This window comes from Physella acuta, unplaced genomic scaffold, assembly GCF_028476545.2.
Source record: "Physella acuta isolate Inbredline_101_S28 unplaced genomic scaffold, ASM2847654v3 ptg000163l, whole genome shotgun sequence".
In the NCBI taxonomy this organism is placed as follows: Eukaryota; Metazoa; Mollusca; class Gastropoda; family Physidae; genus Physella; species Physella acuta.
The window spans coordinates 174,514-201,049 of record NW_026731682.1 but is presented as its reverse complement, the minus strand read 5'-3'; the positions used below and the strand labels follow the sequence as shown (position 1 = coordinate 201,049).

The 26,536-nt window shown below is 42.2% G+C and overlaps 1 protein-coding gene across 1 annotated transcript; it reads right to left on the bottom strand.

Annotated features, from left to right (window-relative positions):
- Positions 1-122: 122 nt before the first annotated feature.
- On the bottom strand, positions 123-9,680 carry LOC131935889 (voltage-dependent calcium channel subunit alpha-2/delta-4-like). Its single transcript, XM_059292616.1, has 5 exons — positions 9,472-9,680; positions 3,371-3,443; positions 1,330-1,455; positions 385-448; positions 123-145 (listed from the first exon to the last, which is right to left on the bottom strand). The coding sequence occupies exons 1-5, from the start codon at positions 9,585-9,587 to the stop codon at positions 123-125; spliced, it is 402 nt and encodes a 133-aa protein (XP_059148599.1). The 5' UTR covers positions 9,588-9,680.
- Between the last annotated feature and the right edge of the window lie 16,856 nt (positions 9,681-26,536).

Sequence of the window (26,536 nt, the reverse complement as noted above, 5' to 3'; positions counted from 1 at the left end):
ATTATTATCTTCATCTAGATACCAGCTGAAAGACAACAAAATCTTTGCCGCTAAGTATCAAAAATTTTATATTATTACTAATGTACAGGGGTGTCACTCCTTTTTTAAGCAAATCCTGAAAATCAATCCCCAAATTTTACCAACCCTGAAAACAAAATTTGAGATTTTTAAAGCCCTGAAACTTAATGTCACTCAGCAGTTTAAAATAGACAATTATTTCCATATTTTTTAGACATTTGGTTCATATTATGTTCACATTATTATATTATACTGAGTCCTCCTTTAGTGGCCTTATTATCTTAGTAACAAAATTGCAAGCAAGAATTAAGTTTTGTTTAAAATAGTTTTCATCTAATGCAATTAAGTTGCCAAATATAGATCTACTTGCCATTAAATTTTTATCCCACTTGTATTCTGCTGCCGCTATCTCAGCTGCATCAACTAATTTCTGTGGACAAATACATCTTGATTACACTTACAGGTGAAGTGTGTGTGGACAAATACATCTTGATTACACTTACAGATAATGTGTGTAGACAAATACATCTTGATTACACTTACAGATAATGTGTGTAGACAAATACATCTTGATTACACTTACAGATAATGTGTGTAGACAAATACATCTTGATTACACTTACAGATAATGTGTGTAGACAAATACATCTTGATTACACTTACAAATAATGTGTGTAGACAAATACATCTTGATTACACTTACAGATGTGTGTAGACAAATACATCTTGATTACACTTACAGATAATGTGTGTAGACAAATACATCTTGATTACACTTACAGATAATGTGTGTAGACAAATACATCTTGATTACACTTACAGATAATGTGTGTAGACAAATACATCTTGATTACACTTACAGATAATGTGTGTAGACAAATACATCTTGATTACACTTACAGATAATGTGTGTAGACAAATACATCTTGATTACACTTACAGATAATGTGTGTAGACAAATACATCTTGATTACACTTACAGATAATGTGTGTAGACAAATACATCTTGATTACACTTACAGATAATGTGTGTAGACAAATACATCTTGATTACACTTAGTGATAAACAGACTCAAGAACAATAGGTTTGGGATGTAACTCTTTCAATGTTTAGGTTGATTTAAATTTATATTCTTTTTTTGCTACCACTGGCTACTGTATGTGTGAAAAGCCATGATGATCTATACATATTCATACCAATATACTAGAGTAGACAGTATTGCAGATCATACCAATATACTAGAGTAGACAGTATTGCAGATCATACCAATATACTAGAGTAGACAGTATTGCAGATCAAATTCAACCCACCTTGAGTGCATCCATCTTCTTATTCATCATCTCAGACAGGGTTTTGCTCATGTCACTAACCAGCTTCTCCCCATCAATTTCTTTGAATTCAATGTTGAGATCTGGCATTATGTCTTTATTATATGCCTAAAGATTACAAAAACAACCAGTTCAATCAATAATTCAATAATTGTTTTGAACAATTAGCTCACATAAAAGTATAAATAGAACAGGGGACATATTCACTTGGTCACAAAACCAAGATTGTATTCCAAATATTGGTCAAAATAAAAAATAAAACTATATAAAAAAGATAAATAGATTGAGAGAGGCCTAAATGTCTAAGTCTGTGATTGCAAGATGGAAAGAAAACTTATAATGGCCAGATATTACTAGAGTATAACACATGCAAATGGAGAAAATGTTTCACACAGTAGCACAAGTTTTCCCCAAAAAAGACAACCTTATTTTCACCAGATGGTAAGTCAGAAAATCAAATCCAGTATTGTAAGCATATATATATATATATATATATATATATATATATATATATATATATATATATATATATATATATATATATATATATATATATATATATATATATAATATTTGTATATATATATATATATATATATATATAATATATATATATATATATATATATATATAGGCCTATATATATATATATATTTTATATATGTATATATATATATAAATATATATATGTATATATATTTTCAGAAAAATGTCTGGAGTAAAAACCAAAAACGTACACTGTTAGTAGCGCCATATGGGCCCTGTTCGACATCCCCCCCCCATATATATATATATATATATATATATATATATATATATATATATATATATATATATATATCAGCTAGATGCAAATGTAATAAAAATTTAACGTCACCTTATGTGAACAAAAAAATCGAATTCGAATGTTAATTGTTTAAAACAGTAACGTAGAAATAATTAAAGGTTCCAAAAAAGGCCCCCAGTCTTTTCTTACTGTTCAGGCATTGGCATTCAGCGTGTGGGGGGGGGGGGGGGGGGGGGGGTGTCGAACAGGGCCCATATGTACGTTTTTGGTTTTTACTCCAGACATTTTTCTGAAAATGTGCCTGAAAGAAACTCTGTCATTTATTTGGGAAGGTTTCTAGCATTAATTTTTTTTTTGGATGGCGGCTCCCCGGCAGTAAGGCGATGCTGTTTGCCACTCAGAGTTTCGCAGCTGCTATCTTTGCACCTGGGGTCCGCAGCGGTCGAATTGCACATGCGCATCAGCCTGCACACCGATTGTCGTGTAACCCGGTGCGCCGCCTTAAGCTTTACGATTGGTTTTAATTAGCGCCATTCACTAAGAATACGGAGGGCTACTAACATTGATAACTAAATCAAATAAGGGGTGTCCTCAAGCGCCCTGAGATAGTCAGCGGCTACCTGAGTGCAAGGGATCAGTTGATTGCCCCTCCTGCTGGGTTACTACTTATTCAAAGATCAAACTGCAACAGGGGTGGCCATTCCGGAAAAAAAAACAGTGGTGTTGTTAAACTTTTAACTATCTCTGTTTTAGAAAATATGGTAACACGACTAAAAATACACAATTATTAACGCGTTGTTGAAACCCTTACAAATTGTTTCATTACCCTGGTATGTGGGAGTACAAATTGGGTTGCTCTTGCTGACTTTGAGAGTTTTATCTGTTCAAACACTACATTTAAGAATGAAGAAGAAATTATGTAAACTATGTTAGATAAGTTTGCTATTCAGTCCTGGGGTACCCCTTGCTTTTCTAAATGTGGTACAGAATTGAGTCTGCCCCTCATTGTCCACAAATTAAGTCACTCTTATTTACAGAAGCTCACTAGGTCTTCCCAAACTGTCCCTCACATTTAAAACCAGGGGGCAAGATCTGGTATTTAAAACTGGAGGCAAAAGTCTGAAAGAAACCCTGGTGTCTTGTTGTTTGTTTCATGCCAGCAATGTTCAGTTATCTAACCACATCCAAAGATGTATTTAAATATAGGTTTAAAAACAAAATGAAAAATAACCTTACCGAATATACCAAAGCTATATGTTGATTGGAATCTTGCAGATTAGAATCAAGTGCTGTGGCCCAACGAACAACACTGAAAAAAAATTGTTCATTTCCCATGATACAATATTAACATTTTTATATAAGTGTCTGAACAGGGGTATGCCATAAGGTAGATGGTTCTATTGTAAAATCAATACGTTGGTTAATGTTTTTCTTATCAGTAATATTAATTAAAAGTTTACTACTAGCAACACATTTTTTGAAAATTCTATGATTCTGGGATTATAGAATGATAGTAAGCTAATAATAATAATATGCTGACATTAGCTAATGACATGAAAATATGCTGAGATTATATACTAATGATATGATAATTAATACAGAATGTCTCAAATGAATATTCATTTTCCATTCCTTACTTCAATCAACACTTCTAATGTTCCAGCCACCATGCTAGTTGTAACAGATATGAATGGCTCAGTGACCTCCCTTTTAGGACCTAATTCCTTCTTAATACTAGCTAGTTGCACAAGTACATAAAATATGACGTCACAGGCTCTAAAGCTTTTGTGAACGAAAAAATATAATTCAATTTATTCGCTTTCATAGATGTTAACCGTTTAAGGGCATTGGTGGGTGTACTTTTCGTCATAAATCCACCAACTCATCAATTTCCCACTTTTACTTGATCTATACAGAATAACCATTGTTGAATCTAAAAATGACATTGTTTTGACCCTAAAATCATTATGTATTTATGAAAAACCGGGTTCAAAGTAGTGTGTACAGCGTCATTTGTTTACTTTTTTGGTAAAAATAGCCATTTTTCAACCTAGAAAAATACTAGAAGCTACATGGAAGCATAGTGTTTTTCACTTCAATGAAAAGGCCTTGACCTCCTTTCTTTATTTGTTCTAAAATTAAAGGACCACTCAAAACACTTATTTTAATGCAATTCTTTTTCCTACATCATAAAGTTGTTTATTTTACTCAGTTGCATTTTCGTATATGCTAATTTTTAACCTCAATTTTTCATCTGCATTCAGCAGCGGAAGCTAGTTAGTGATTGGTCATTTCACTTTGGATGTAAACATTCCATTAGTTTCAGCGCATTGCTAAGTTTGATCTAGTTTAATTGTTTCTCTAAGCATCTGTGAAATACTTACATTATTTTAACATATAATTATTTCAATTAAATATATTATTAACAGTTTAGATTAATTTGTGTGAGTTATCATAAGCAGTGAGAGGATTATATTTGTTTCTTTTTTGATAATGGGTAGAACAAAACACTAGCTAAAAATAGATACACACATCTAACTAAAGCAAGGACACGTCCGAATGCAACTGATTGCAGCTGTACTCAATCTAGCACTATTCAGAGAAGCACTGATGCAGATGCAATATGCACATTTACTAAGAAACTGCTGCAATGTAAGACTCAGTTTTTACAGACAGAAGAAAGCACTCTTACATCTAGTACTGCTCGCATATGTTACATAACATCAGGTAACTTCTTTCAAAATCTCCATTCTTAGATGACTATACACTCAAAAAGGACATAATTCTGTTCTCATTTACTGAAATTTTAAATTTCTAATGTACCCGAACAACCACAAACATTTGATCACTTTTGCAATAAACATATTGATTTAACTCACAAAGCAACCTGTTTTCGATAATTTTCTCTTCAAGGGATACATATGTCACATGCTGTCTCTCAAAAACTTAATTTAAGATATCGGAAAAACTTTAACAATCCTTAAAATCCATGTGTCATTTTACTACTAAATGTGTCACAGATATCTGAAATTATGCGCACAATCCTTGAGGTCCTGAAAAGGTTAAACATTGCAATTATGATAACAAACAATGGTTACTGACAGTTTAATATAGTAGATTCTGTATAGATTCTATTAACTAAATTATAATCTATAGAATATAGGCCTCTCATTGTCTTATGGGGGGGGGGGTCAAATTATATATCATTATCTTTGCCACTGTTTTTACTCTTTTGCATAACGTGAAAAAAATATTAAATACATGCACATTGCTAAAACATTTTAAAAAGATCAATGTCAAATATCATTTTCGTTTATATTCCTAGAAAAAGTGGATACATTTTCATAACAGGAGGATTGAAAAAACGCATTAATTCAACTTTTTTTTTGGTAATTTTAGCATGGGAGGTAATTTTTTTTTAAATTAACTCTTTAATAATTGAAGTTATTTTTTACTTTCTCGTATATACGAAGTATAGAGAAAGTTTTGTAATCGTGCAAAAAAAAACAAATCAAGATTTTTACTAATCTCGACGTTTTACACCTCACTGATACGGAAAAACATAATTTTGCAATATTGTCCGTTTGTCTGTGTGTGTGTAAACACGATTACTTGAGTACCGTTACAGCTAGGTTGATGAAATTTCATATATAAGTATTTTATCAAAATCGTAGATCCATATAAACTTTTGAGCAACTTCCAATAACCGGAAGTGGTACTTTTTCTACTTTGAATTTTTCAAAAGCCTATTTGAGTACTATTTCAGATAGATAAATGAAATTTCACACGTAAGTAAAAGATCTAATTCTCTACCTTCTGTCAAATTTTGAGTAATTTCCGTTGAACGGAAGTAGTAATTTACGCTATTTCTAATTTTTCAAAAAAAATGCATGTAAATTTATAAAGTACTAATAATATTACGCACTATTATGCACATCTTTATTTGGCGATCACTTGGTGCGCAATTCTTTTTTCTATGAGATTCTATTCTATTTTTAAAAGTTTAAGTAATTAAAAATAAAAATCATGTCTATATTCAGAGTTGCCATCCCACGTAGTGTTATATAAGAATATTCGAGAAAGTTTAAGGGAGATTACTCCCGGTTTATTTTTATTACTACCGCATTGATTATTATATGTTAAGGTTCATAATTAAAATAGAAAAATGTTAAGATTATTTGGGGTGGGTTAGGGGGGTCACCTTCATTCACCACTGTCCAGTCACTTTAGGTCAATTATCCTACCCAGTGCATACCTAGGTGTGACATTAAAGTCGCTCTACACAATTAAGGCATGTCCCATTGTAGGTGATAAAACCAACTCAGAGTGAACTTAACATCAGTTTTTAGATTACTGTTCTAAACAGAGGCCTACATATACTATTATTTATTATACATATATATATATGGCTACAGGACATTGCCCACCTGGATATTCCCTCCCCCCCCCCCGGACATTTCCCCCCCCCTGTCAATTACCCCCCCCCTCCCCCCCAGGGAATTACCCCCCCCCCCCCTCAAGTTAAAATCCTAACTCTAACTAGAATTTTATACCTATATACTACTTTAATCCAAACCTTAAGAAAAAGACCAAAACCTAAGCATCCACCTTAGCCTAAAACTTCACACAAAACCAAAACCAAAGCTAGACACAACCCTAACCCTAAAACTAACCCTAACCCTAGCCCTAACCCTAACCCTAACCTAAACCTTAGCCCTAACCCTAGCTCTAAACCTAGCCCTAACCCTAGCCCTAAAACCTAACCCTAACCCTAACCCTAACCCTAGCCCTAGCCCTAGCCCTAACCCTAACCCTAACCCTAGCCCTAAAACCTAACCCTAGCCCTAACCCTAGCCCTAAACCTAACAACAAACCCAACCACAACCACAAACACCAATACAAACACAAAGAAAAAACAAACAAAAAAGCAAACGAAAACAAAAACCTAACAACAAACCCAACCACAACCACAAACACCAATACCAACCAATAACAACAAAAAAAAACGAAAAAGCAAACGAAAACAAACCAAATCCAAACGCAAAACCAACCAAAAACACAAATAGAAACCCAAAGAAAAAAACACAAACAAAAACGAAAAAAGAAAGAACAAAAACGAACCAAATCAAACCGCAACCACTAACGCAAACCCAACCTAAACACAAAGAAAACACTAACGCGAACATAAACGCAAAGTGCTCACAGTCTAGCCCGGGCGGAATCGCCTGTTTTAGCTTAATAAACGACTATAGTACCCCAACTTATTCATAGTCTTTTGCACTCACTTAAACGAACGCGCCTGTTTCAATTTAATGAACAATTATAATACTCTAAGCTTATCCGTAAAATACCTACAACATTTGCACTTGATCAATCCCCGCTAATTATGTAATTATTTTTTTTCCCAACACCAAAACAAAGTAATAAAAAGTAAATTCTTTTCCACTAATGCAATGGTTTTATAACGGGAAGTAATTGTGTTTTCCTAATTTATCAAAGGGAAGTAAGTGCTATAGGACTAAATAAAGACATAATTAGAATTTTTGTAAAAGATGATATTTTTTTAAAACTTGTGTTTAATGAACATGCCGAAAATTATTACTTTCAGTTTGATAAATGAAAATTATTTCCCAAAACTTTCAATATTAATTTTTTAACTCATAAATTTAGACTATGAGCACGGTAATAGTCTAACACTTAAATCCATCGAAGTATGTCAATGACAAACAAACTTATTACATACAGAATTGAGCTTTATATATTATATATATATATTTATATATATATATATATATATATATATATATATATATATATATATATATATATATATATATATATATATTTATATATATATATATACAAAGTGACCACTCGGAAGAAGATTTTTCTCCCCAACGTCTCCACTTAGTCGTCAAAAGATAGCTCTGCGCATGCGCAGTGACCTATGGCTAGGGTTAGGGCTAGAATGAGGGTTAGGGTTAGGATTAGGGATAGGGATTGGGATAGGATTAGGGTTGGTGATAGGGTTCTGCGGTTATAAACACACGCATGCGCAGGTACCATCGAAAACATCGCTGCGAAGGCAAGTCGAAGTGGTAATCTATCGTTTTGGGTACGTAAAATTGCCGCGGCTATTAATGTACGAAAACGTTACCTAATTGTCAAGGCTTTAATAGAAGTGTATTGTGATATGTTTGTGTCAAATATTATAGATAAATGGATAATAAACCTAAGTCAATGGCTAAATATATCAATATAGGCCAGAAATTAACTTTAAACAGAAGTGTCTGCGAGCAAGATTTGCTATATAAACAGCAGCCATTTGTAAAAGTAAAATAGAGTGGCTTTCCCCTGAATCTCGCGCTATAACTTTATAAAAATAAAACTTAAACAAGATGGCTGCTATAGTAAATGAGCATGGTTGCATCTGTTGGAAAGATCGCTAGTCTTCATTTATTACTGAAAAGTTTTAATTCAATTGTTTAAAAACAGGTACATAAATGAAACAAGGAAACATTTTTGTATTTAAAAAAACATAAATCCTCCTGAAAATGTGAAATAAGTATTAAAATTTAAGGAGTCACCTGTTTTTCACATTACAGGTCGCAGGCGCTTTTACGTACCCAAAACGATAGATTACCGTCGTAGTTTCTCTCCATTGCGCATCGCCAGCGTATCTTATTCCGACTAGCATCGCCATATATATATATATATATATATATATATATATATATATATATATATATATATATATATATATATATATATATATATATATATATATATTGATTTAGAAATAGATTTAAATAAGTAACAGTGGTATCATGACAGTAAAAATTTTTTCACAGAGGGGTCCATGAGGTAGGGGGGTGTAACTCCACATAACCCCCCCCCCCCCCTGCCTACGCCACTGATGGTTATATACTAATATTTAATATATAGGCCTAGTATTAAATATTAAATAGAATCTAAGAACTAGATTCTAGATCTAAAACCTAGACTAGATCTGAAGAATAGAATTTTTTGAACTTTCTCAACTTAGTCTCTCTCTAACTATTAACTAAGGACTAAGAAGGAGTCTGTAGTCTAGAGATTTCGAGATCTATTCTATAGAAATACTAGACTACTAGATCTATAGAACTATAGAATAGTATAGAATCTAGATCTAGATTTCTAGATCTAGACTCTAGATCTAGAATCTAGATAAGATCTAGATCTAGATCTAGATCTAGAATAGAATCATTAAAGATTTGGATTCTAGCTAGATCTAAGTTGAGTATAGATTTCTATATATAGATCTAGATCTAGTATATATTTTCAATAATTTTACTTACTCTGTTTCTGTGGGAAATCTTGTTGCTACATTAGCGAATCCAACTCGAACCAGCAACAGAAACATTATGATAAACTTCGAAAATAAAACTTCGATAAAGCACCTCCATACCGCCATGTTTTATTAAGGGGCAATACGTGTGTACTGTGCCCCCGTCGCATCGGCGGAGGTGAGCACACGTCTGTGCTGTTCTAGCTCACGCGAGGTTCTGTTGAGGTGGAGATCGATACTATTTATTTATGCTGTTATTGCGTATCCCACGGGGCCTTTTTAATCCATGTATAGTATCCATTAGGTGCGAAAGACGACACAAACGCTTTTCAAGATTGTGGGTGTTTATGAAGAAAGAGCATCAGCTAGATGGGGCACTTGAAATTTTCAGGGGGGGGGGGGGGGGGGTCGGGTCGGACTAAAATTTCCGGAGGGGGCGGACACAGGTATAGACTCTATAGAGTCTATATAAATTATATTATGTTGGGGGAGGGAGATCAGTGTTTTTTGGGAGGGGGAGGGAGGGGAGGGGGATCAGAGCAGTAGAACTGCCTGATCCTCTTTGCTGACCCGCTACGCTACTAAGAAAGGTATGAAAGATGTTTGACATTTTTATAAGTGGAAGTGAGGTTTCGGATAGTTGTTTTTTTTTTTATTTAGATTTCTAGATCTTGTTATTTTGGATTAAAACTCCATAGAATGGCCTATCTCAGCAAATGAGGAGACATTCTGATAATTGTTTGTAATGTTTCTTCCAGACTTTTTTCTTCTGGGGGGGGGGGGGGGGGGGGGGGGGGGGGGGGTGGCGGCGTAAACCGCAACTCAGCAGATTGGTGGGGGTGAGGAAATTGCGATATGGTCTATTGCGCATGCCTGGAGAACGTAAAAATACACATTTTGTGTATTTTAATGGTGATTCAATTGTGATTCAATGTAATGTGGGGAGAAGAAAAAAAATAGAGGGATATATATATATATATATATATATATATATATATATATATATATATATATATATATATATATATATATATATATATATATACATATATACACATATATATATATATATATATATATATATATATATATATATATATATATATATATATATATATATATATATATATATATATATATATATATATATATATATATATATAAGATCGTGCGACGTCACACTTTTACATTATAAAAAAGAAATGTTAGAAAACGAATTGTAGATTGTAGACGTTATTTCGCGTTTTAGAAATCTGTTTTAATAGGAATTGATTAAAATACTCTATTTTGACAGAGTTCAGAGAAGATATAGCCTATATATGACGCAAAAATTTCAAGAGGATTACATCAATGCGTTGCCAATTGTGTATTTTTAGACGCGTGACATTGCTTTCTAAAACTGAATTATTCTGTGATCAGGGGTCATCCATAAATGACGTCACGCTTTTTTTGACGATTTTTAGCTTCCCCCCCCCCCTCCCCTCAGTCACACCTCGTCACAAAAAGCCAGACCACCCCCCCCTAAAATGACGTCACACCTCAACCTACAACCCCCCTCGAAATTGCAGTTGAATCTTTTTAAAACATCGATATTTTTCTAAAATCTTATCTAAACTATTACAATTTATTAAAACAGTTATCTAAAACGCGAAATAACGTCTAAAATTCGTTTTCTAACATTGCTTTTTACTTTCTCGTATATACGAAGTAGGCCTATAGAGAAAGTCTTGTAATCGTGCAAAAAAAAAAATCAAGATTTTTACAAATCTCGACGTTTTACACCTCACTGAAACGGAAAGACATAATTTTGCAATGTTGTCCGTATGTCTGTGTGTGTGTATGTGTGTGTGTGTCTGTGTGTAAACACGATATCTTGAGTACCGTTACAGCTAGGTTGATGAAATTTCATATATAAGTATTTTATCAAAATCGTAGATCCATTTCAACTTTTGAGCGATTTCCGATAACCGGAAGTGGTACTTTTTCTACTTTGAATTTTTCAAAAGCCTATAACTTGATTACTATTTCAGATAGATAACACACGTAAGTAAAAGATCTAAATCTCTACCTTCTGTCAAATTTTGAGTAATTTCCGTTGACCGGAAGTACTAATTTACGCTATTTCCGATTTCTCAAAAAACGCATGTAAATTTATAAAGTACTGATAATATTGCGCACTATTATGAACATTTTGTTTTGGCGTTCGCTTGGTGCGCAATTCTTTTTTCTATGAGATTCTATTCTATTTTTTTTTTAATTTAGTAATTAAAAATCATGTCTATATTCCAAGTTATATAAGAATATTCGAGAAAGTTTAGGGGAGATCACTCTCGGTTTATTTATAATGCAAAAGTGTGACGTCGCAACATCTGAAACCCCCCCCCTCCCCCTCATTACACATCGTCACAAAATTACGCCCCCCCCCCCTCCCCCTTACGAGTGTGACGTCATTTATGGATGACCCCCTCAGCGCCTTAGCTATATTGGATCTTAGATGTTAGAACGCGGTTTTGTTCACACTCTCGCCCAGACGCCCTTGTGAGTGTTATATGAACCCCTTCAGTGTTAGCATTATTAGTTAATCACCCTCCATAATAATAAGGTAGAACACACCTCGGCATATTTTAGCTATGGTGTCCCCGCTCTACCTCTTCGGGTTACTACAGCGAGTGACAACCAACCTAGAGACGCCACCTATCCAAAAAACGCACAAGTACCGTTGTTCTCTCCCACCAACTTGGCACTCACCACAGTTAATTAGTATTCAGCAATTATCTCTAATTCTAGCAGGCACCAATTAACCGACCAGAATGTGGACTGTTATAGAATATTAGCCAGATGAGTGAACGTTGGGTCTCTTATTGAGGTCAAACCTATTTATTAATCGTTATTCTGCTTTCATAATTCTATGATAGAATAGTTTCAAGCTGAATTATTCATAATAGGCTTAGAAAAAAAGCTGCTTAATTATTTTAATCTTTACAACTCTTGACCCTTTTTCATATGGCAGATTTCCGTATTTTCTAAAGGGGCGGTAGGATCAACGAGTTTTGAAAACTCTTAGAATATATAGTTGATAAGTAAAGAATGAAGTTCTGTTATACCGTGCTAAAATGTATATATTATTATATCTAATATATAAAGTCTACCGCCCCGCCCCCCCCCCCCCCGAACGATGAAATGTATATAGAAAATTTAACACCCCCACCACCCCCCCCCCCCCCGGAGAAAAGAGTCTGGAAGAAACACTGCACACGAGGCGGTGATGCGTATCTAAGATGTTGTGATGTTTTGTTCGACTTGTGTGTGGGTGTGTTTATGTGAATTGTTTGTCGAGTCGTCAGTTGAAAATTCAGTCCAAAGTCTGTGACGTGATGTGTTTGTGGTCGAACTGGGTTCTGAATCTGTTTGTACATATAGTTTGTATGTAGATCGCAATGATCTCTGATTTCCGTTCTCGTTTTCCTGTCTTTGTGTTTGGGTAGTTTATTTGATACTAGGCATGCTGCCCAGCTTCGCTTAGGCTTTCGAAAACATTGAGAATTTGAATGCTTAATTAATTCGCCCGAAGGTCGGTCTACGACCTCAAGAGTTATGAAGAGGTTCCTCCGTGGACATTTTTTTTCGATTTATAGCTCATATAAGGTACCGGTCAGTCGAGGTCAGTTTTGACCCCCACATCGTAGACTTTTCGGCCAACCGGCCCCCGTGTTCTGTCGCACCAAGGCAAGATCATGCCAAATTTGAAGCGCCTGCGGCGCCGGGAAGTGCCCTATCGGACACCCGACAATCTAGATCTAGAGCTAGATTCCTAAAAGAATTTTTTTTTTTAAGTTTAGCCCGAGCATAATAAAAAAGAATACATTAACCAAGCTGACTTGCTGTGTCTCGAACCCGCACCACCTGCGTGGTTTAATGTACACTAACATCTCCTCTATTTAGGCACCTTATAAAATACGGAGAATGAAAGACGTATTTTAAAATCTTAACTTACGCGAATATGCCTATTCTTTCAAATTAATTTTTTATCCCAAATTAGCCAGTTCATAACAAAGATTTTGTATAAAATAAATAAGTCTTGAAATAGTTTAGTCCTAATATAGAAATTTATTTTTGGAATTGATTTTAGAGAAGTTAGAGTCTAAATCTAGATCTTAGCGTCTACGACTCTACGTCTAGATCTAGTTATTGCGTAGATTTAGATTTAGATTTAGTCTAGATCTAGAATCTCTAGATCTAGAATCCAAATACATAAAATAAATTTTATGAGTTTAGGCCGGAAAAATTGTATTGTATACATTTCATAGTGTACGTAGATCTAAATCAAATTTGAATGAAATAGTTCATTTCTTTTCATTCTAAACACGGCAGATGACGTCATTAGTTAATGTATAAGCAATAGTGACGTCACAGTTTTATGCGTTCTTTTTCACATATATTAATGCTTTTCCGGTTGCATAAATAATACTGTTTCTCTATATTCGAACACGCCTTTATTTTTTATTTTTCTTCTTTAAATAATTTTGTGGTTATACATTTAAAACATCTAACATATTTTTTTCAACAAAAGTCCGTAAAAAGTTCTCGATATATCGCTGCCGATTCTGACGTGATGTCCGGCGAAATTTTTTTGCGGACAGAGAAAGAGAGAGAGAGAGAGAGATGTGCGAACGTGGGGATTTATATATTAGGATTATTGCCATGTCCACGTTGAATGTCTCATTTCTGGTCAATATTTGGGTCTCTAGCATTTTCATTGTTTGTATGGTGGGGCAATCGAGGTAGATGTGTGACTCGTTGGGGTTTCTTAAGGTGTCTGCAGTAATGGACTCAGTAGCGTGTGGACGCAGTGTTTCTTCCAGACTTTTTTTCTCCGGGGGGGGCACTTGAAATCTTCGGGGGGGGGGCGGTAAACTTTCTTCGGGGGGGGGGGGGGGGGGGGGGGCGGACACTGTTTAAAGTATATATTTTCTATATAAATTATATAAATTTCATTTCGTTCGGGGGTGGTAAAAAATTTTCGGGGGGGGGGGGGGGTAACAGATGTCCCTGTTACCTGTTGGCCAGATGTACTTGTTGGCCAGATGAACCTGTTGGCCAGATGTACCTGTTACCTGTTGGCCAGATGTACCTGTTGGCCAGATGTACCTGTTGGCCAGATGTACCTGTTGGCCAGATGTACCTGTTGGCCAGATGTACCTGTTACCTGTTGGCCAGATGTACCTGTTACCTGTTGGCCAGATGTACCTGTTGGCCAGATGTACCTGTTACCTGTTGGCCAGATGTACCTGTTGGCCAGATGTACCTGTTGGCCAGATGTACCTGTTGGCCAGATGTACCTGTTGGCCAGATGTACCTGTTGGCCAGATGTACCTGTTACCTGTTGGCCAGATGTACCTGTTGGCCAGATGTACCTATTACCTGTTGGCCAGATGTACCTGTTGGCCAGATGTACCTGTTGGCCAGATGTACCTGTTGGCCAGATGAATCTGTTGGCCAGATGTACCTGTTGGCCAGATGTACCTGTCCCTGTTACCTGTTGGCCAGATGTACCTGTTGGCCAGATGAATCTGTTGGCCAGATGTACCTGTTGGCCAGATGAACCTGTCCCTGTTACCTGTTGGCCAGATGTACCTGTTGGCCAGATGTACCTGTTGGCCAGATGAATCTGTTGGCCAGATGTACCTGTTGGCCAGATGTACCTGTCCTGTTACCTGTTGGCCAGATGTACCTGTTACCTGTTGGCCAGATGTACCTGTTGGCCAGATGTACCTGTTGGCCAGATGAATCTGTTGGCCAGAAGTACCTGTTGGCCAGATGTACCTGTCCCTGTTACCTGTTGGCCAGATGTACCTGTTGGCCAGATGTACCTGTTACCTGTTGGCCAGATGTACCTGTTGGCCAGATGTACCTGTTACCTGTTGGCCAGATGTACCTGTTGGCCAGATGTACCTGTTGGCCAGATGTACCTGTTGGCCAGATGTACCGGTTACCTGTTGGCCAGATGTACCTGTTGGCCAGATGTACCTGTTGGCCAGATGTACCTGTTGGCCAGATGTACCTGTTGGCCAGATGTACCTGTTACCTGTTGGCCAGATGTACCTGTTACCTGTTGGCCATATGTACCTGTCCCTGTTACCTGTTGGCCAGATGTACCTGTTGGCCAGATGTACCTGTTGGCCAGATGAATCTGTTGGCCAGATGTACCTGTTGGCCAGATGTACCTGTCCCTGTTACCTGTTGGCCAGATGTACCTGTTGGCCAGATGTACCTGTTGGCCAGATGTACCTGTTGGCCAGATGTACCTGTTACCTGTTGGCCAGATGTACCTGTTGGCCAGATGTACCTGTTACCTGTTGGCCAGATGAATCTGTTGGCCAGATGTACCTGTTGGCCAGATGTACCTGTTACCTGTTGGCCAGATGTACCTGTTGGCCAGATGAATCTGTTGGCCAGATGTACCTGTTGGCCAGATGTACCTGTTGGCCAGATGTACCTGTTACCTGTGGGCCAGATGTACCTGTTGGCCAGATGTACCTGTTGGCCAGATGTACCTGTTACCTGTTGGCCAGATGTACCTGTTGGCCAGATGTACCTGTTACCTGTTGGCCAGATGTACCTGTTGGCCAGATGTACCTGTTGGCCAGATGAATCTGTTGGCCAGATGTACCTGTCCCTGTTACCTGTTGGCCAGATGTACCTGTTACCTGTTTGCCAGATGTACCTGTTACCTGTTGGCCAGATGTATCTGTTGGCCAGATGTACCTGTTACCTGTTGGCCAGATGTACCTGTTGGCCAGATGTACCTGATGGCCAGATGAATCTGTTGGCCAGATGTACCTGTTGGCCAGATGTACCTGTTACCTGTTGGCCAGATGTACCTGTTGGCCAGATGTACCTGTTACCTGTTGGCCAGATGTACCTGTTGGCCAGATGTACCTGTTGGCCAGATGTACCTGTCCCTGTTACCTGTGGGCCAGATGTACCTGTTGGCCAGATGTACCTGTTGGCCAGATGAATCTGTTGGCCAGATGTACCTGTTGGCCAGATGTACCTGTTACCTGTTAGCCAGATGTACCTGTTGGCCAGATGTACCTGTTACCTGTTGGCCAGATGTACCTGTTGGCCAGATGTACCTGTTACCTGTTGGCCAGATGTACCTGTTGGCCAGATGTACCTGTTGGCCCGATGTACCTGTCCCTTTTACATGTTGGCCAGATGTACCTGTTGGCCAGATGTACCTGTTGGCCAGATGTACCTGTCCCTGTTACCTGTTGGCCAGATGAATCTGTTGGCCAGATGTACCTGTTGGCCAGATGTACCTCTCCATGTTACCTGTTGGCCAGATGTACCTGTTGGCCAGATGTACCTGTTGGCCAGATGAATCTGTTGGCCAGATGTACCTGTTGGCCAGATGTACCTGTTGGCCAGATGTACCTGTTGGCCAGATGTACCTGTTGGCCAGATGTACCTGTTGGCCAGATGTACCTGTTACCTGTTGGCCAGATGTACCTGTTGGCCAGATGTACCTGTTGGCCAGATGTACCTGTTGGCCAGATGTACCTGTTGGCCAGATGTACCTGTTACCTGTTGGCCAGATGTACCTGTTGGCCAGATGTACCTGTTGGCCAGATGTACCTGTTGGCCAGATGTACCTGTTGGCCAGATGTACCTGTTGGCCAGATGTACCTGTTACCTGTTGGCCAGATGTACCTGTTGGCCAGATGTACCTGTTGGCCAGATGTACCTGTTACCTGTTGGCCAGATGTACCTGTTGGCCAGATGTACCTGTTGGCCAGATGTACCTGTTGGCCAGATGTACCTGTTACCTGTTGGCCAGATGTACCTGTCCCTGTTACCTGTTGGCCAGATGTACCTGTTGGCCAGATGTACCTGTTGGCCAGATGTACCTGTTGGCCAGATGAATCTGTTGGCCAGATGTACCTGTCCCTGTTACCTGTTGGCCAGATGTACCTGTTGGCCAGATGAATCTGTTGGCCAGAAGTACCTGTTGGCCAGATGTACCTGTTACCTGTTGGCCAGATGTACCTGTTGGCCAGATGAATCTGTTGGCCAGATGTACCTGTTGGCCAGATGTACCTGTTGGCCAGATGTAAATGTTGGCCAGATGTACCTGTTGGCCAGATGTACCTGTTACCTGTTGGCCAGATGTACCTGTTACCTGTTGGCCAGATGTACCTGTTACCTGTTGGCCAGATGTACCTGTTGGCCAGATGTAACTGTTGGCCAGATGTACCTGTCCCTGTTACCTGTTGGCCAGATGTACCTGTTACCTGTTGGCCAGATGTACCTGTTACCTGTTGGCCAGATGTACCTGTTGGCCAGATGTACCTGTTACCTGTTGGCCAGATGTACCTGTTGGCCAGATGTACCTGTTGGCCAGATGAATCTGTTGGCCAGATGTACCTGTTGGCCAGATTTACCTGTTACCTGTTGGCCAGATGTACCTGTTGGCCAGATGTACCTGTTACCTGTTGGCCAGATGTACCTGTTGGCCAGAGGTACCTGTTACCTGTTGGCCAGATGAACCTGTTGGCCAGATGTACCTGTTGGCCAGATGTACCTGTCCCTGTTACCTGTTGGCCAGATGTACCTGTTGGCCAGATGTACCTGTTGGCCAGATGAATCTGTTGGCCAGATGTACCTGTTGGCCAGATGTACCTGTCCCTGTTACCTGTTGGCCAGATGTACCTGTTGGCCAGATGAATCTGTTGGCCAGATGTACCTGTTGGCCAGATGTACCTGTCCCTGTTACCTGTTGGCCAGATGTACCTGTTGGCCAGATGTACCTGTTGGCCAGATGAATCTGTTGGCCAGATGTACCTGTGGGCCAGATGTACCTGTCCCTGTTACCTGTTGGCCAGATGTACCTGTTGGCCAGATGTACCTGTTGGCCAGATGTACCTGTTACCTGTTGGCCAGATGTACCTGTTGGCCAGATGTACCTGTTACCTGTTGGCCAGATGAATCTGTTGGCCAGATGTACCTGTTGGCCAGATGTACCTGTTGGCCAGATGTACCTGTTACCTGTTGGCCAGATGTACCTGTCCCTGTAACCCAGATGTACCTGTTGGCCAGATGTACCTGTTGGCCAGATGTACCTGTTGGCCAGATGTACCTGTTGGCCAGATGAATCTGTTGGCCAGATGTACCTGTCCCTGTTACCTGTTGGCCAGATGTACCTGTTGGCCAGATGTACCTGTTGGCCAGATGAATCTGTTGGCCAGATGTACCTGTTGGCCAGATGTACCTGTCCCTGTTACCTGTTGGCCAGATGTACCTGTTGGCCAGATGAATCTGTTGGCCAGATGTACCTGTTGGCCAGATGTACCTGTCCCTGTTACCTGTTGGCCAGATGTACCTGTTGGCCAGATGTACCTGTTACCTGTTGGCCAGATGAATCTGTTGGCCAGATGAATCTGTTGGCCAGATGTACCTGTTGGCCAGATGTACCTGTTGGCCAGATGTACCTGTTGGCCAGATGTACCTGTTGGCCAGATGTACCTGTTACCTGTTGGCCAGATGTACCTGTTGGCCAGATGTACCTGTTACCTGTTGGCCATATGTACCTGTCCCTGTTACCTGTTGGCCAGATGTACCTGTTGGCCAGATGTACCTGTTGGCCAGATGAATATGTTGGCCAGATGTACCTGTTGGCCAGATGTACCTGTCCATGTTACCTGTTGGCCAGATGTACCTGTTGGCCAGATGTACCTGTTGGCCAGATGTACCTGTTGGCCAGATGTACCTGTTACCTGTTGGCCAGATGTACCTGTTGGCCAGATGTACCTGTTACCTGTTGGCCAGATGAATCTGTTGGCCAGATGTACCTGTTGGCCAGATGTACCTGTTACCTGTTGGCCAGATGTACCTGTTGGCCAGATGAATCTGTTGGCCAGATGTACCTGTTGGCCAGATGTACCTGTTGGCCAGATGTACCTGTTACCTGTGGGCCAGATGTACCTGTTGGCCAGATGTACCTGTTGGCCAGATGTACCTGTTACCTGTTGGCCAGATGTACCTGTTGGCCAGATGTACCTGTTACCTGTTGGCCAGATGTACCTGTTGGCCAGATGTACCTGTTGGCCAGATGAATCTGTTGGCCAGATGTACCTGTCCCTGTTACCTGTTGGCCAGATGTACCTGTTACCTGTTTGCCAGATGTACCTGTTACCTGTTGGCCAGATGTATCTGTTGGCCAGATGTACCTGTTACCTGTTGGCCAGATGTACCTGTTGGCCAGATGTACCTGATGGCCAGATGAATCTGTTGGCCAGATGTACCTGTTGGCCAGATGTACCTGTTACCTGTTGGCCAGATGTACCTGTTGGCCAGATGTACCTGTTTACCTGTTGGCCAGATGTACCTGTTGGCCAGATGTACCTGTTGGCCAGATGTACCTGTCCCTGTTACCTGTGGGCCAGATGTACCTGTTGGTCAGATGTACCTGTTGGCCAGATGAATCTGTTGGCCAGATGTACCTGTTGGCCAGATGTACCTGTTACCTGTTAGCCAGATGTACCTGTTGGCCAGATGTACCTGTTACCTGTTGGCCAGATGTACCTGTTGGCCAGATGTACCTGTTACCTGTTGGCCAGATGTACCTGTTGGCCAGATGTACCTGTTGGCCCGATGTACCTGTCCCTTTTACCTGTTGGCCAGATGTACCTGTTGGCCAGATGTACCTGTTGGCCAGATGTACCTGTCCCTGTTACCTGTTGGCCAGATGAATCTGTTGGCCAGATGTACCTGTTGGCCAGATGTACCTCTCCATGTTACCTGTTGGCCAGATGTACCTGTTGGCCAGATGTACCTGTTGGCCAGATGAATCTGTTGGCCAGATGTACCTGTTGGCCAGATGTACCTGTTGGCCAGATGTACCTGTTGGCCAGATGTACCTGTTGGCCAGATGTACCTGTTGGCCAGATGTACCTGTTACCTGTTGGCCAGATGTACCTGTTGGCCAGATGTACCTGTTGGCCAGATGTACCTGTTGGCCAGATGTACCTGTTGGCCAGATGTACCTGTTACCTGTTGGCCAGATGTACCTGTTGGCCAGATGTACCTGTTGGCCAGATGTACCTGTTGGCCAGATGTACCTGTTGGCCAGATGTACCTGTTGGCCAGATGTACCTGTTACCTGTTGGCCAGATGTACCTGTTGGCCAGATGTACCTGTTGGCCAGATGTACCTGTTACCTGTTGGCCAGATGTACCTGTTGGCCAGATGTACCTGTTGGCCAGATGTACCTGTTGGCCAGATGTACCTGTTACCTGTTGGCCAGATGTACCTGTCCCTGTTACCTGTTGGCCAGATGTACCTGTTGGCCAGATGTACCTGTTGGCCAGATGTACCTGTTGGCCAGATGAATCTGTTGGCCAGATGTACCTGTCCCTGTTACCTGTTGGCCAGATGTACCTGTTGGCCAGATGAATCTGTTGGCCAGAAGTACCTGTTGGCCAGATGTACCTGTTACCTGTTGGCCAGATGTACCTGTTGGCCAGATGAATCTGTTGGCCAGATGTACCTGTTGGCCAGATGTACCTGTTGGCCAGATGTAAATGTTGGCCAGATGTACCTGTTGGCCAGATGTACCTGTTACCTGTTGGCCAGATGTACCTGTTACCTGTTGGCCAGATGTACCTGTTACCTGTTGGCCAGATGTACCTGTTGGCCAGATGTAACTGTTGGCCAGATGTACCTGTCCCTGTTACCTGTTGGCCAGATGTACATGTTACCTGTTGGCCAGATGTACCTGTTACCTGTTGGCCAGATGTACCTGTTGGCCAGATGTACCTGTTACCTGTTGGCCAGATGTACCTGTTGGCCAGATGTACCTGTTGGCCAGATGAATCTGTTGGCCAGATGTACCTGTTGGCCAGATTTACCTGTTACCTGTTGGCCAGATGTACCTGTTGGCCAGATGTACCTGTTACCTGTTGGCCAGATGTACCTGTTGGCCAGAGGTACCTGTTACCTGTTGGCCAGATGTACCTGTTGGCCAGATGTACCTGTTGGCCAGATGTACCTGTCCCTGTTACCTGTTGGCCAGATGTACCTGTTGGCCAGATGTACCTGTTGGCCAGATGAATCTGTTGGCCAGATGTACCTGTTGGCCAGATGTACCTGTCCCTGTTACCTGTTGGCCAGATGTACCTGTTGGCCAGATGAATCTGTTGGCCAGATGTACCTGTTGGCCAGATGTACCTGTCCCTGTTACCTGTTGGCCAGATGTACCTGTTGGCCAGATGTACCTGTTGGCCAGATGAATCTGTTGGCCAGATGTACCTGTGGGCCAGATGTACCTGTCCCTGTTACCTGTTGGCTAGATGTACCTGTTGGCCAGATGTACCTGTTGGCCAGATGTACCTGTTACCTGTTGGCCAGATGTACCTGTTGGCCAGATGTACCTGTTGGCCAGATAAATCTGTTGGCCAGATGTACCTGTTGGCCAGATGTACCTGTTGGCCAGATGTACCTGTTACCTGTTGGCCAGATGTACCTGTCCCTGTTACCCAGATGTACCTGTTGGCCAGATGTACCTGTTGGCCAGATGTACCTGTTGGCCAGATGTACCTGTTGGCCAGATGAATCTGTTGGCCAGATGTACCTGTCCCTGTTACCTGTTGGCCAGATGTACCTGTTGGCCAGATGTACCTGTTGGCCAGATGAATCTGTTGGCCAGATGTACCTGTTGGCCAGATGTACCTGTCCCTGTTACCTGTTGGCCAGATGTACCTGTTGGCCAGATGAATCTGTTGGCCAGATGTACCTGTTGGCCAGATGTACCTGTCCCTGTTACCTGTTGGCCAGATGTACCTGTTGGCCAGATGTACCTGTTACCTGTTGGCCAGATGTACCTGTTGGCCAGATGTACCTGTTACCTGTTGGCCAGATGAATCTGTTGGCCAGATGAATCTGTTGGCCAGATGTACCTGTTGGCCAGATGTACCTGTTGGCCAGATGTACCTGTTGGCCAGATGTACCTGTTGGCCAGATGTACCTGTTGGACAGATGTACCTGTTGGCCAGATGTACCTGTTACCTGTTGGCCAGATCTACCTGTTGGCCAGTTGTACCTGTTGGCCAGATGTACCTGTTGGCCAGATGTACCTGTTGGCCAGTTGTACCTGATGGCCAGATGTACTTGTTGGCCAGATGTACCTGTTGGCCAGTTGTACCTGTCGGCCAGATGTACCTGTTGGCCAGATGTACCTGTTGGCCAGATGTACCTGTTACCTGTTGGCCAGATGTACCTGTTGGCCAGTTGTACCTGTTGGCCAGATGTACCTGTTGGCCAGATGTACCTGTTGGCCAGTTGTACCTGTTGGCCAGATGTACCTGTTGGCCAGTTGTACCTGTTGGCCAGATGTACCTGTTGGCCAGTTGTACCTGTTGGCCAGATGTACCTGTTGGCCAGATGTACCTGTTGGCCAGATGTACCTGTTGGCCAGATGTACCTGTTGGCCAGATGTACCTGTTACCTGTTGGCCATATGTACCTGTCCCTGTTACCTGTTGGCCAGATGTACCTGTTGGCCAGATGTACCTGTTGGCCAGATGTACCTGTTACCTGTTGGCCAGATGTACCTGTTGGCCAGATGTACCTGTTGGCCAGATGTACCTGTTACCTGTTGGCCAGATGTACCTGTTGGCCAGATGTACCTGTTGGCCAGATGTACCTGTTGGCCAGATGTACCTGTTACCTGTTGGCCAGATGTACCTGTCCCTGTTACCTGTTGGCCAGATGTACCTGTTGGCCAGATGTACCTGTTGGCCAGATGTACCTGTTGGCCAGATGAATCTGTTGGCCAGATGTACCTGTCCCTGTTACCTGTTGGCCAGATGTACCTGTTGGCCAGATGAATCTGTTGGCCAGAAGTACCTGTTGGCCAGATGTACCTGTTACCTGTTGGCCAGATGTACCTGTTGGCCAGATGAATCTGTTGGCCAGATGTACCTGTTGGCCAGATGTACCTGTTGGCCAGATGTAAATATTGGCCAGATGTACCTGTTGGCCAGATGTACCTGTTACCTGTTGGCCAGATGTACCTGTTACCTGTTGGCCAGATGTACCTGTTACCTGTTGGCCAGATGTACCTGTTGGCCAGATGTAACTGTTGGCCAGATGTACCTGTCCCTGTTACCTGTTGGCCAGATGTACCTGTTACCTGTTGGCCAGATGTACCTGTTACCTGTTGGCCAGATGTACCTGTTGGCCAGATGTACCTGTTACCTGTTGGCCAGATGTACCTGTTGGCCAGATGTACCTGTTGGCCAGATGAATCTGTTGGCCAGATGTACCTGTTGGCCAGATTTACCTGTTACCTGTTGGCCAGAAGTACCTGTTGGCCAGATGTACCTGTTACCTGTTGGCCAGATGTACCTGTTGGCCAGAGGTACCTGTTACCTGTTGGCCAGATGTACCTGTTGGCCAGATGTACCTGTTGGCCAGATGTACCTGTCCCTGTTACCTGTTGGCCAGATGTACCTGTTGGCCAGATGTACCTGTTGGCCAGATGAATCTGTTGGCCAGATGTACCTGTTGGCCAGATGTACCTGTCCCTGTTACCTGTTGGCCAGATGTACCTGTTGGCCAGATGAATCTGTTGGCCAGATGTACCTGTTGGCCAGATGTACCTGTCCCTGTTACCTGTTGGCCAGATGTACCTGTTGGCCAGATGTACCTGTTGGCCAGATGAATCTGTTGGCCAGATGTACCTGTGGGCCAGATGTACCTGTCCCTGTTACCTGTTGGCCAGATGTACCTGTTGGCCAGATGTACCTGTTGGCCAGATGTACCTGTTACCTGTTGGCCAGATGTACCTGTTGGCCAGATGTACCTGTTGGCCAGATGAATCTGTTGGCCAGATGTACCTGTTGGCCAGATGTACCTGTTGGCCAGATGTACCTGTTACCTGTTGGCCAGATGTACCTGTCCCTGTTACCCAGATGTACCTGTTGGCCAGATGTACCTGTTGGCCAGATGTACCTGTTGGCCAGATGTACCTGTTGGCCAGATGAATCTGTTGGCCAGATGTACCTGTTCCTGTTACCTGTTGGCCAGATGTACCTGTTGGCCAGATGTACCTGTTGGCCAGATGAATCTGTTGGCCAGATGTACCTGTTGGCCAGATGTACCTGTCCCTGTTACCTGTTGGCCAGATGTACCTGTTGGCCAGATGAATCTGTTGGCCAGATGTACCTGTTGGCCAGGTGTACCTGTCCCTGTTACCTGTTGGCCAGATGTACCTGTTGGCCAGATGTACCTGTTACCTGTTGGCCAGATGTACCTGTTGGCCAGATGTACCTGTTACCTGTTGGCCAGATGAATCTGTTGGCCAGATGAATCTGTTGGCCAGATGTACCTGTTGGCCAGATGTACCTGTTGGCCAGATGTACCTGTTGGCCAGATGTACCTGTTGGACAGATGTACCTGTTGGCCAGATGTACCTGTTACCTGTTGGCCAGATCTACCTGTTGGCCAGTTGTACCTGTTGGCCAGATGTACCTGTTGGCCAGATGTACCTGTTGGCCAGTTGTACCTGATGGCCAGATGTACTTGTTGGCCAGATGTACCTGTTGGCCAGTTGTACCTGTCGGCCAGATGTACCTGTTGGCCAGATGTACCTGTTGGCCAGATGTACCTGTTACCTGTTGGCCAGATGTACCTGTTGGCCAGTTGTACCTGTTGGCCAGATGTACCTGTTGGCCAGATGTACCTGTTGGCCAGTTGTACCTGTTGGCCAGATGTACCTGTTGGCCAGTTGTACCTGTTGGCCAGATGTACCTGTTGGCCAGTTGTACCTGTTGGCCAGATGTACCTGTTGGCCAGATGTACCTGTTGGCCAGATGTACCTGTTGGCCAGATGTACCTGTTGGCCAGATGTACCTGTTGGCCAGATGTACCTGTTACCTGTTGGCCATATGTACCTGTCCCTGTTACCTGTTGGCCAGATGTACCTGTTGGCCAGATGAATCTGTTGGCCAGATGTACCTGTTGGCCAGATGTACCTGTCGGCCAGTTGTACCTGTTGGCCAGATGTACCTGTTGGCCAGATGTACCTGTTGGCCAGATGAATCTGTTGGCCAGATGTCCCTCTACCTGTTGGCCAGATGTACCTGTTGGCCAGATGTACCTGTTGGCCAGATGTACCTGTTGGCCAGATGTACCTGTTACCTGTTGGCCAGATGTACCTGTTACCTGTTGGCCAGATGTACCTGTTGGCCAGATGTACCTGTTGGCCAGATGTACCTGTTGGCCAGTTGTACCTGATGGCCAGATGTACTTGTTGGCCAGATGTACCTGTTGGCCAGTTGTACCTGTCGGCCAGATGTACCTGTTGGCCAGATGTACCTGTTGGCCAGATGTACCTGTTACCTGTTGGCCAGATGTACCTGTTGGCCAGTTGTACCTGTTGGCCAGATGTACCTGTTGGCCAGATGTACCTGTTGGCCAGTTGTACCTGTTGGCCAGATGTACCTGTTGGCCAGTTGTACCTGTTGGCCAGATGTACCTGTTGGCCAGTTGTACCTGTTGGCCAGATGTACCTGTTGGCCAGATGTACCTGTTGGCCAGATGTACCTGTTGGCCAGATGTACCTGTTACCTGTTGGCCATATGTACCTGTCCCTGTTACCTGTTGGCCAGATGTACCTGTTGGCCAGATGTACCTGTTGGCCAGATGTACCTGTTACCTGTTGGCCATATGTACCTGTCCCTGTTACCTGTTGGCCAGATGTACCTGTTGGCCAGATGTACCTGTTGGCCAGATGTACCTGTTACCTGTTGGCCAGATGTACCTGTTGGCCAGATGTACCTGTTGGCCAGATGTACCTGTTACCTGTTGGCCAGATGTACCTGTTGGCCAGATGTACCTGTTGGCCAGATGTACCTGTTGGCCAGATGTACCTGTTACCTGTTGGCCAGATGTACCTGTCCCTGTTACCTGTTGGCCAGATGTACCTGTTGGCCAGATGTACCTGTTGGCCAGATGTACCTGTTGGCCAGATGAATCTGTTGGCCAGATGTACCTGTCCCTGTTACCTGTTGGCCA